Raw genomic sequence first — 11,898 nt, forward strand, 5'->3', positions numbered from 1 at the left:
TAGCTGGAGCTCTTTTGGGTCTGTATAAACCCTTGGGAGTTTTTGTTGTGCTTTCTATACATCCTCTCAGCGGGGATATGAGTGGCAGCCTGCTCCTACCTAATGGGGGCTCAGAAGATAGTAGGTAACTTGCCCACAGTCTCTGCAGGGACTCCCCAGTCCTGCTTTGGAACCCAACTCTCTATCAGACCCTCTTCCTTAACTCGTAGCCCATTTTATCTCTCTCCTATTAGGTTTCTCCTCCCTCTGAGCTTCTGAGCCCAAGGGGGCAGAGCTTCCACTTGCAGTTGCTAAATCAATGTGTTAAAAATTAAAGGAGCAAGGAAACACTTTAAGCAGAAAGGCACAGGATCCTGGGGGAGGGGGGAAGGGGACCCCCGAAATACAGTTAAAGAAGCTCCAACCACCCCAGCTCAGTCTGGCTGGGGGAAAGCAAGCCGGAGGAATCCTTGGAGTCAGAAGGGATCTTAGAGACTGTTATCCAACCCCCATCTTACAGACGGGGAAGCTGAGGCTCAGAGGGCATCAGGGAGATCGGGAATTTGACCCCAGGCTTTCCGGCTCCAGCTCTGATGCTCCTCTGGGCCCTCTCCCAGGGAACCTGCAGTCTGGGTGAGAGTTGATGCTGACTTACAGGAAACTGAGAAGGGAGACAGCCTTCAGGGTGATTAAGGGCCAAAGGGTGGAGTTTCGATTCTCTGTGCCTGTGAAGCCCAGATAAAGGAGAGCAAGGAGGGAGGAGGGCTGAGGGGGTCCTAGAGGGACCCCGAAGTCCGAGGAAAGAGCTTTCTGTCTTTCTTTGCCTCTTTGTGTCCTTCTGTCTGTCGTTCTCCCTTTTGTGGCGCGCACACACACACACACACACACACACACACACACACGGGCCTGGGGGTCGCTTCGACAGCCGGGGCTGGCGTTGTGCAGAGCGGAGGGGTCCCCCAAGGCGGCCCGTGCTCATTAGTGTCCGGGGCACGTAGCGGGAGCCCGAATGGGGGGCTGGCGGGGTGGGGCGCGCGGGGCCCGGGAACACCCGCTACGGCTCCGGCGCCGCGTAAGTGTGTCGGGGGCCCGTCCCGGGCGCCCCGCGGGCCGCCGGCCCCTCCTCAGCGCCCCGGGCCGGGCCGGGCCAGGCTGGAGCACGCGGCGGCCGGCCCTCGGGGCGGAGCCCGGCCTCCGGCAGGGGGCGCCGCGGAGCGGCTCGGAACTGGCAGATAAAGCCGGGGCTTGGCGCGGGGCCGGGGCCGCTATGGGGCCGGCGGCGGGCGGAGGCGGAGGCGGCGGGGCCGGGGCCGGGGCCGGGGCCGGGGCCGGGGCCGGGGCCGGGGCGGGCGCTCGGGGCAGACAAAGGCTGCGGGGCGCGGCGCGGGGAGCGCGGGAGCCCGGCCGGCCGCAGCTCGGGCGGCACGGGGTGCCCGCCGTCCGGGGCGCCCTCCGCGGGCCCCGAAGTGTGCGCCCCCTCCCCGCCTCGCCGGCCGGCGCCGGGACCCGACACGCGGGACCGGGGGAGACGCAGCGGAGGTAAGGTCCCCGGCCGCGGGCTGCGGCCGGGGGGAAGGCGGGCCCCCGCGCCGGGATTAGGTAGAGGATGGGGGGACCCAGAGCGAGGGGAAATGGGGGAGACAGAGGCTGCCCTGCAGCGCTGCTCCCCAGCCACGGGGCTGGAGGTGAAGGGGGCCTGGGGCACAGGAAGGGCTGCCGGCCCCGGGTAAAGATGGGGGGCCCCCCATCACCGGAGAAAAGCAAGAGTATAGGAGGAGACTGACAGAGTCAAGACCCCCCCGGGTCGGGGGCCTGGGGCACAGGAAGGGCGGAGAGAAGACGGGCCGGTCTGAGTAGTCCTGGGGCCAGAGACAAAAGAAAAACCTTCGGAAAGTGGAGCAAGGGGAGGCTTCAGCACTGAAAGGGGGGGGGGGGACCAAGGAGGTGTGAGACCCCCTAGTCGGAATCACAGCACCCCTAAGCCCGGACACGTCACCTTGGGGTGACTCAGGGTGGGGGCACTAGGAGAAGAAGCCTCATTTACCCCATCTTTGAGAACGCCTCTGCCCAGGGCTAGTTGTATGTTCCAACTTGCCAACTCAACAGAGCAGCTGCTTCCCACTGTGGGCGCCACCCCCACTGTGCCCAGCCCGGGTGTCGGGATAGGAGAAGGCTGGGCGCCCCTGGACCCAGGACTTCAGGGTCCTGAGCCTTGAGAAGAGGGGTTTCACTCCGGGGTTCCTGGGAGCTCGGCCCCAGGCTAATGTGACCTCCCGGCACCTATTCCCTTTCAGTACTGGCTTGTGGGCTCCTGGGGGATTAGCACCCCTCTGCCCCTGGCCCATTGTGCCAAAGCTCCGGGAATTTGGAGTTCGTTGATGCTAGGTCTGCACTCGCCGCCCTCCATGGGCTGGCTGGCGGGGTCAGACTGCCAGATCTGAAAGGGACTCTCATCCAGCGCCCTGATGCTGCAGAACGGGACCTCCAGTGGCTACCAAGTCCCTGGAAAAGTTACAGCTAGAAACTAGGTCCCTTGACTTCTTAGGGCTTTTTCCTGCCCTAGCGCAGCTGATCTGGCTTCTGACCCCCAAAACTTCCCCAGAACAACAGAAGAGTCCAACAGGACCCCCCGGGAGTGGATTCGAGTCAGCTAGGGGAGGGAGGGGGGTGCTTTCTGCCTCTTGGGATGGCACCCCTCAGCCTGCGTGTGCAGCCAAGCTCGCCGGTCCTGCCGGAAGCTCCCCCGAGTACTTGCAGAGGCCTAAGGGGGATGGGGAGTCCGCTTGGAGATGATTTGGAACACCAGGGACGGGCAAGCTCTCAGGGAGCCTGGAGGAAGGGGGAGTAGCCCAGGCAGGGGTCTCAGTTCGCTGTTTCCTTCTGGAAAGCCTTGACAGGAAGCCGAAATCAGGAAGGGGTGGGGGTTAGAGGTGGCAACATACAGGGATGGGGGTTGGCTGCCCCCCAGGGTGGGGGCGGAAGGGGGTCCGGTTTCAGGCCGTGCCCATGTGACTAGCACAGCTGCAAGGGGAGGGGAGAGGGAAGGGAAGAGGGTCTGAGTTGGGTGGAGGGAATTCTCCTCAATCAGACGGAAAAATCCCCAAAGCTCTCTTGGAACCATCCCCTTCAGAGGAGCCACAGACTGAAGGGGCTTCAGCCAATTGAAGCCCCCTTCTCTCTCCTGCCTAGACCTTAGCAGCAGGTTTGTGGGTGTGCTTGTATGTGTCTGTGTGTGTGCTGAACGGGTGGGGGAGGTGGTGTTACCAGACTTCTGAATGCTGGGAGAAAAACTGGTTATAAGGATTATGCTGCCTTTAGGGTCAGGACCCGATTTTGAATTCCACCGGTATCCCTGATCACCTGTGTGACCTTGGCAAACTGCTATATCTGGGGGTGACTGGGGTCTCAGTTTCCTCCTCCCTAAAATGAGTTGAATTGGGGAGTCTCGAAGGTCTCATTCTGTTCCGAAGCCTTCAGAGTTTGAGTTCAAGGTCCCCATCAGCATTGCAGAAGGTCTGGGGTACAAGGAAGGGTTTTGCAAGTGTTGAGTGAAAGTGATTAGGCCAGCCGGCTACCCCTGCTGCTTCCCCAGGCCCCACAGGACCCCCTCTCTCCCCATCCCTGGCCCTACTTATGGGCAGGCGGAAATAGAGTCATGGACCACCCCCCAGGCTCTGCCTCACTTTCCCTCTCTCTCCTACTAGCCTGTGGGGCTTGTGATTTACTTGGCTGAGGGAGGATCCATGAACAACCGAGTCTGGGTCTGTGTGGGGAAGGGACACGCACAGGGCACTGGATGAACTTTCTATAGGGCAGTCTCCTCTGACCTGAAACCTCAAGCCTGTTCTCCTTGGCTCCTTGGACCTGGACAGGAGGCCTGACATTTTGGGGAGGAAGCAGGGTCATCCAGCCCGATTAATCTGACAGAAAAAGAAACTGAGGCTTCCTGGGGCTCATTCAAGGTCATATTAAGTAATTAGCAGCAGAGGTAACTTTCAAATTGAGGTACTGACGCCAAAATCTACTGTGTGATGGCACCTCAAGGGAACAGGGATGGGGGGGGGCCTCTTGGAATGGGAGTTTCTAGTCCAAAGGAGGACAGCCAGAACAGTGAAAGGACTGAAACAGGGGCATGAAAGGACTAGAACAGAAGCTTGAAAAGACTAGAACAGGGCCGTGTAAGAACTAAGGCTGGGAAGGGCATGAAAGGCCTAGGGCAGGGAAGGGTGTGTAAGGCTAAGCACAGGGGCATGAAAGGCCTAGGGCAGCCTGCTGTGAGCCAGCTCCAACCCCTAGTTCTTGGGGCAACTGGTAAATTTTCAGTGAGATTTACTTGTAAGAAGTTGACAAGGGCCTGTGGCCTGTACTTGAAGCGATATGGGAGGCACACAACAGAGCCTAACATAAGGGTGTCTTGTGTTTTTTTTTTTTCCTGAAGAGTCTGTTGTTAAATATTCGTCAGCATTATCATGCCATCTAATGAACTGTTCAAGGAACCTAGGAATAACAGGAACTAAGTCAATGCTTACTGATTGATTGGTATTTAGAGGCACTTCCTTACCTTTAAGGACTTGGAGCATGGTCCTGGGGAAGAAGGCTGGGGCTTGCTTTGCTTGACCCCAGGGAGCAGTGGACAGACCTTGTAGGGAGGTAGATTTTTTGACTCCAAACACCCAGGGTTGAGCCGGAGTTGACTGGCTGCCTCGGGAAGTGGCAGGTTTTCTCCTTTTGCTGGAGTATTCCTATTCTGGTTGTCCTAAATGCCTTTGGAGATTCCTTCTGTACTTGGCCCTCTGGATTCACTTGGACTCTTCTCCCCACCAGGGACTGAATCCCAGGGTTCAGAAGCCGGCTATCACCCCATCCCCTGAGCCCCTTCACTTGGCTCTTCTGCTCCAGCCTGACCAATGTCCACAAGGTAAGCCTAGAACCTCGGCTCCACTTCTCCCTCCAGCCCCCTCCCTTCCAGCTCAGGGGTGTCCTTCAACCTCCCCCAGACTGAGCTGGCTTCTTCTGCAGGGAGCAGCCCCTCTTCAGTACTCGGGCCCATGTCTTCCAAATCGACCCAGCTACCAAACGAAATTGGATCCCAGCGGGCAAACATGCCCTCACCGTCTCCTACTTCTATGATGCCACCCGGAACGTGTACCGGATCATCAGCGTGGGTGGGACCAAGGTCTGTGACGCATGTGTTCCATCTCCTCCCTAGCCTGGACAATACACATCTGTCACTTAACTTCCCTGACCTCAGTTTCTGCATCTGTAAAGTGAGAAGAGGGTCTTTAGAACTGGAAATTATTTTCTTCTCTGACCCCTAACCTTTGTCCACATCACTAGCTTGGACACAGGTGTCTTCCTTTCCAAGGACCACATCTGGACCTGGCTTTTTGGCACAACTAAACAGAACTCTTCTCCTCCTCAACTGTTACATTTGAGATTCGCCCCACCATCCCAAATCTGTTCCTCTCTGGCCCTCAGGGCTCACAGGTATTGTCACTCATACACAGAGTCACAGTTACACACTCAGTCATCATGATGATGCTGATGCTGATGTTTGTCCTTCATTATCAAAGAAGACCATGACATCAGGAAAATGATGCTTTGACAAGCAATAAACTGGATTTGAGTGAGAGGAGACTGAAATAAGTCATACCTTTCTCCTCCAGAGTTTTCTGGATCCGGTGGCCAGATAGGAATCAGGACATCTGGAGATAGTCCTAAATGTGAGGCAATCAGGGTTAAATGACTTGCCTAAGGTCACATAGCTAGTAAGTAGAAAATATCTCTCATCCTCCTGACTCTTAAGACAGTGCTCTATCTAATATGCCACCTAACTGACCCTACATAGACAGACATACACACACACACACACACAGGTATTTTCTTGCAATATCCAAGGAAAATTAGCAAACTACTTGTTCCCCAGATTGCTCCCTTTTTTTGCAAGGCAAAGGCATTAAGTGACTTAAGTGGCTTGCCCAGGGTCACACAGCTAGGTAATTGTTAAATGTCTGAGACTGGATTTGAACTCGGGTCCTCCTGACTCCAGGGCCCATGCTCCATCCATTGTGCTACCTAGCTGCCCCCTGATTGCTCCCCCTTTTGCTTCCTCTCACCTGGCTCTTTTCCTTCCCCAGGCCATCATTAACAGCACCGTCACCCCCAACATGACCTTCACCAAGACTTCCCAAAAGTTCGGGCAATGGGCAGACAGTCGGGCGAATACAGTCTATGGACTGGGCTTTGCTTCTGAGCAGCATCTATCCCAGGTCTGGAGCTGAGGATGGGATGGGAGGGGGTGAGGAGAACTTGAGAGATTGGTGGGGGCAGGCTTCTGTGGCATGCACGCCTTTCTCTTGACCCATCCTACATCTCTCCAGTTTGCAGAAAAGTTCCAGGAAGTGAAGGAGGCGGCCCGGCTGGCCCGGGAGAAGTCTCAGGATGGTGGGGAGCTCACCAGCCCGGCCCTCGGCCTTTCCTCGCATCAGGTCAGGCCCCAACTTTGAGGGAATAGGATGGGCAGAAGAGGAAGGAGCTAAGCTGGAGGAGCCTCCCAACAGGCCCCTGTCCTCTTGTCCCCTCCTTTTGTTTCCTGTTGCCTCAGTCCCTCCCACAGCCCCTGGATTCATCCCCTTTCCTCCTTTGATCTGATTCTGCGTGAGCTGCCACACCTGCCCCCTCACAGGGACCAGCCTGGAGGGAAACAGTTCTAGCCCCTGGGGGGTTCCTGGTCTGTTTGAGGAAGGAAAACCCACAGCCAGGGAGCCAGAGAGCAGGAGCAGCTCTAGCCCTAGAGTGCCCAGAGAGTTTTGGAATGTTAAGAACCTGAGGGGCCTCAGTACATAGGATGGCAGAGCTGAGAGGGGCCTTGGAACAGGACAGTCCGAATTGGGAGGGTCCTTAGAACACAGAATGGCAGTTGTTACAACATCTGATGTTGTAATACTTGAGTTCTCCCCTTAAGAAGCTGCCACCGTGTTCCTGATGCCTGGTGAGAGGAGCCCAGACACGGCCATTAGACTTCAGAGAACATGGATAACTAAGTTTACTTTTCATTTATAACATGGGCAAATCCTCCACTAAGAACAAGGATTGGAAGGGAGAGAAAACCCCGAAGTCCTCTGGTTACAAACATGTTACTCTTTCTCCCACTTATCGCCTGCCCCAGGTCCTTTGTATGACATTGGGGGAACCCTTGCAGCCCATGCCCAGCTGTTACAATGACTTTCCACCTTCTGCTACTGACTCAAAGCCCCAATGAGCTTGCTGACCCAGGCCTTGGACTAGAAAGGAGGGCAGCTGTTGTCTGGAGCTATCTCTCCAGTTCAAACCCGAACATCATCAGTAATCCCGAGCTCATCTTACGCAGCCCCTGCCTTTGCCTCCTCCTCAGGGTCACCTGGGCCAGAATTGGGAGGCCCATTCCCCACCCTGGCCCATTTCTCTACAGGTGCCCCCAAGTCCCTTGATTGGCACCAATGGCCCTGGGGATGAGAAGCTGTTCCGAAGTCAGAGTGCAGACGGCCCCGGCCCCACTGAACGGGAGCGGCTCAAAAAGATGCTGTCAGAGGGGTAAGGGGACTGCTCTTCCTCTTGGGGGGAGGACCAAACTTTGGGGGAAAGTCTGTGAAAACACTTAGATACCCCCCCATATACATTATTACAATCAAACATACACTGTCTCATGTTCACATCCTTGGATAGCCATACATGCCCATCTCCTCTCACACTCACACTCACTCCACACACGTGATACATATTCACACTCAGATAGCCATACCTGCACACAAACCCTCACTCACACTCATACTACACTTACCCCCATACACTTCACATACATATGCACACACTCATCACACTTATAAACTCAGATGGCCACACATGCACAGACCCACACATACTTCACACACATACAGATATCCATCCTTGCATAGCCCCTCCCACTCCCACCCCCACCCCGCCTCACATACATACACACACATGCTCCCACTCATATCCACACATGCATAGCCCCTCACATACATATTCACTGACACACTCAGAGATCCATCCGCGTATGGCCCCTCACACTCACACATTATACACAGCCCTCACATACACACTCATTTCCGCACAGATATTCCCATGCTCGCCGATACCCCCTCCCTCTTGACCCAGGGTGGTAGCACGGGTCTTTCCCTGGACCTGCTCCCCTCATCTCCCATGTCTCCCCAGCTCTGTGGGCGAGGTGCAATGGGAAGCAGAGTTCTTCACCCTTCAGGACAATAACAACAAGCTGGTAGCCGCCCTTCGTGAGGCCAATACTAATGTGGAAAGGTGGAAAGAGCAGCTGGAGGCTTATCAGGAGGAGACGGAGCGGCTTCGGCTTCGGGTAGGCCTAGAAGTACCTAAGGCAGTGAAGCAGGGACTTTACAATAAGGTGGTGCCGTCCTCCTGGGGCAGTTCTCTAAGTTGTGTGAACACCACTATCTAGGGACTTGGGGCCAGCTGCCACACCCCCTGCAGGGTTAACTGCCCCAGGAGGGTACCTGCTGTACTCTGGGGGACCATCTCTCAACCTGACTACTTGGGGCAGCCGCCCTACTCTGGTCCCCCAACCCCACCGAGCCAGGGCAGTCCCCCAGGAGCTTCTCATCTGAGTCAGAACAAAAACTGGCAGAGATTGTTTGGGGGTGGGGGTGGGGGTGTAGTGAGAGGAAAGAGTGGATGCCAATGACCAGTGTCTGCAGGTGGCGGAGCTGGAGGCCCAGGGACCCTCAGAGACACCTGGTGAGAATCTGAAGGACGGGCTGAGCCAGAGGCTGGAGGAGTTGGAATTGCTAATTAAGACAAAGGATGAGGTGCGTGTGCCTGGAAAAGGGGGGGGGGGTGTAGAGACTGTGACCTCTCCCTTCCCCATATTCACTTTCATTCCTATTGATTTTTATTAGACCCCACCGAGCACTTTCCTCACAACTCCCGATGAGATAGGCAGTGTATGTTACTCGTATTATTCCTATTTTTGAAGAGAGGGAGCCCGAGGCCCAAAGGGGAAACCAGTTGCTCAAGTCCAGGGCAGAGCTCCCAGGCCGGGGAGCTTTCTCCCGGCCTCCATCCTACTGCTTCTCTAACCCCCTACCGTCTTCATCCCTGACCTCTGACCCTTGCACCAGACACCTGACCCTCATCCCTGACTCCCAACCCCCCTCCCACTTGTAGGAGATCCAGTTGTTAAAGAGCCAAAAGGGCAGCCACCGGGAAGCTGAGAGCGAACGGGAACGGGAAGAGACCCTCCAGAAGCTTCAGGTGAACCAGGCTGGGCCCGATCGGCCCAAGGGTCACTAAAGACGCCCACCTCTCCTGGCTCTTGTTATGTTTGCCCCTGGGAGAACTGGAAGCCCACCAGAGGTGGTCCAGTCCAATCTGCCCCTTGGACCCAGAAAATGGAGGTCCAGGGAGGGGAGAGAATCCCAGGAGTCCAGATCTACATGCTAGCTCCCCCAGCTCCCATTTTAGAGAGGAAACTGAGGTCCACAGTTGGGTGCTAAGTTACATGGAAAGTAAATGTTGGAGGTTAGACCTGATGCCAGGTCTTGAGAGCCATTTCCACTTGGTCAGACTGGGAGCAGAAATCAATCAGAAACAGGTCCACTGTTGGGGGGCCTTTGGAGAGGCATATGGCTGGGAGGGAGGTTAGCAGCGGGCTGGGTCCCCAGGTCCAACTCCCAAACCAGGGAGATCTTTTCCTATAGAAACCCTCCACAGCCAAGGGGGCACGTATTAGGGGTAGGGAGCCCCAAATGCCTCCTGGAGACAGTGATGCCAACCTTCCCCTCTCCCCAGGAACTGGAGAGCCGTTACACGGAGATGGAGCGGCAGCTCCAGGGTACGCAGCGCAGCCTGGAGGAGGCTCGGGGGGAGCGGGAGCGTGCCCGGGCAGAGGTGCTCAGGGCCACTGAGCTCCTGGACGTCAAGATCTGCGAGCTGAGTGAGCTGCGCCAGGGCCTGGCCCGGCTGGCCGATGGTGCCCCGTGACAGGCTGAGGGGCTACGGCTGGGTCCAGGCTAGGGGAGCCTGGATGCTTTCCTAAGCCTCCAAACCTGGCCAGGATGGGGGTCTGTGGTGGGTAATGGGGCATGGCTTTTTTAGGGGGGTGGGTTTGCAATTTTTTTCCAGTAGTTTTCTATCTAAAGCAATCCTTCCCTCAGCCCCTTCAGCTCCTGGTGGGAGCCTGGACTCGGGGAGCTCCAACCCCATCCAACCAGGCTGGACTCTGCCTTCAGGCATCTGAGTCATGGGAGGGAGACTTCCCAGGCCGGAAGCTCCACTCTGACTCAGACCCTCAAGCTGGGGCTTGTCCAGATGAGCTGGGGTTGGGGGGGGGGTAGAGTTTTGGCCCCTCCCAGGAAGGAAAGAGCAGGAACCTAGTTCACCCCGCATCTTGCTCCAACCCTAAATGTTTTAGAAAATGGTCATTCCCCTCAAGCTGGCATGAAGGGGGTACCCAGGCTGGATATGCAGCGTCCCCAGTGAGGGGCAGGTCCCGAATTCCAGCTCCTCTCCCCATTGGGGGGGGGTCTGTGTAGACTCGTCAGGACTACTGCTGGGAGGGGCAGCTGGCTTCCTCTTCTAGAACACATGGAAGGGGCAGGGATAGGGAAGTTGTGCTGAGGGAGGGTTTATTTGTGAGATTTGGGATTTGTAGATTTTTTAGTATCTGGGCAAGGCTGTCCAGGGAAATTAAATTTCTAAACTCACTGTGCCTGTCCCTGTTGCTTACTCAATCGACCTATTTATTCACCTAGTCACCACCTCTTTATGGAAGGTTCCTGAAGAGCTGGCCCTCAATGTTTGGTACACTAGCTCCAGTCCCTCCCACAAAGGAGAGAGTGCCAGTGTTCTTAGTGTCCCCTGGGTAGAGCCATACCACGGTCCTGGGCAGTAACCAACTTCCCTTTCCAATTACCCCCAAAATCAGGACCAGAATCTAGGGTCTGGAAGAAGTGATGCATCGAAGACCATTTGGTCCAAGGTGAAAGATTACATATTGATCTCAGGATAAGGGATTTTCTTGCATTTAAAAAACATCATTTTTCAGAAGGGGCCATAGGTTTTACAGGTTTGGTCAGAGGTGCATGACCTATAAAAGGTGAAGAGCCCCTCTTGGATCCAAGCTCCTTACCATCTCTTCAGCTAGATTTGGGACTTTTTACAACACAGGATTTTCTGTGGCCCTCTGACTGCAAAAGTTCAGAAAACTACCAAGGTTTATCCAATCTTCTACCCTGTTGCTAAGAGAAGGGGGATCATTTTCCCTTCACTCATCTCTAGGATCAGTATGGGTTTTGGTTACTTGGATTAGCTTCCTTTTAAATGATTTTCTAATTTATAATAGTCAAGACTTGTGTTGTATTTTTGGTTCTTTTGTGGATTTGTTTGCACAACCCATCCCATGCTTCTGTTCCTGTTATCCTGTCATCTCTGTAAATGGTAAATTTGACCCTAAGACACAAACCAGCAGTAATTGATCCTGGGCAAGTCCCTGCACCACTGCCTCAGTTTCTTCAACTGTGAAATGGGGATGCTAACAGCACTTACTAGGCAAGGCTGTGAGGATCCAGTGAGAGTAACTGTAAAGCACTTAGCCCAGGGCTATAGACATGACAGCTCTGATGATGAGGGCAGTTTGTGCAGCTGTTCCTGAGATGACCAGCATCCTCTGTTTCCAGTCTTTTGGTATACACTAGAACTGTTTCCGTCTTTGGCCTCCCTGGGGATTAAGCCCAGGAGCAGGAAAGGAGCGACTTGTCCATGGTTACAGAGAGAGCCAGAGCACAAAGGGACTCAAGTCAGTGCCTTTTCCCTCCTAGTCTGGTGTCCTCTCATTCCCCCCACCCCCAAGCAGTGTCATAGGGGCTGGTGAGAGTGTATACACACAGG

General features: G+C 55.4%; 1 protein-coding gene across 3 annotated transcripts; it reads left to right on the top strand.

Annotated features, from left to right (window-relative positions):
• The first annotated feature begins 1,369 nt into the window (after positions 1–1,369).
• HOMER3 (homer scaffold protein 3) lies at positions 1,370–11,839 on the top strand. Of its 3 annotated transcripts, none has more exons than XM_074204722.1 (10): positions 1,370–1,518; positions 4,804–4,897; positions 4,999–5,155; positions 6,117–6,248; positions 6,360–6,467; positions 7,430–7,551; positions 8,194–8,350; positions 8,709–8,819; positions 9,178–9,264; positions 9,802–11,832. In XM_074204722.1, the coding sequence occupies exons 2-10, from the start codon at positions 4,887–4,889 to the stop codon at positions 9,991–9,993; spliced, it is 1,077 nt and encodes a 358-aa protein (XP_074060823.1). In that variant the 5' UTR covers positions 1,370–1,518; positions 4,804–4,886; the 3' UTR covers positions 9,994–11,832. The 3 variants fall into 3 exon arrangements, with proteins under 3 accessions (XP_074060823.1, XP_074060825.1, XP_074060824.1); XM_074204723.1 differs by lacking the exon at positions 1,370–1,518 and adding an exon at positions 3,019–3,181; XM_074204724.1 differs by lacking the exon at positions 4,999–5,155 and having other exon boundaries at positions 9,802–11,839.
• The last annotated feature ends 59 nt before the right edge of the window (positions 11,840–11,898 follow it).

This window comes from Macrotis lagotis, chromosome X (assembly GCF_037893015.1).
Source record: "Macrotis lagotis isolate mMagLag1 chromosome X, bilby.v1.9.chrom.fasta, whole genome shotgun sequence".
In the NCBI taxonomy this organism is placed as follows: Eukaryota; Metazoa; Chordata; class Mammalia; order Peramelemorphia; family Peramelidae; genus Macrotis; species Macrotis lagotis.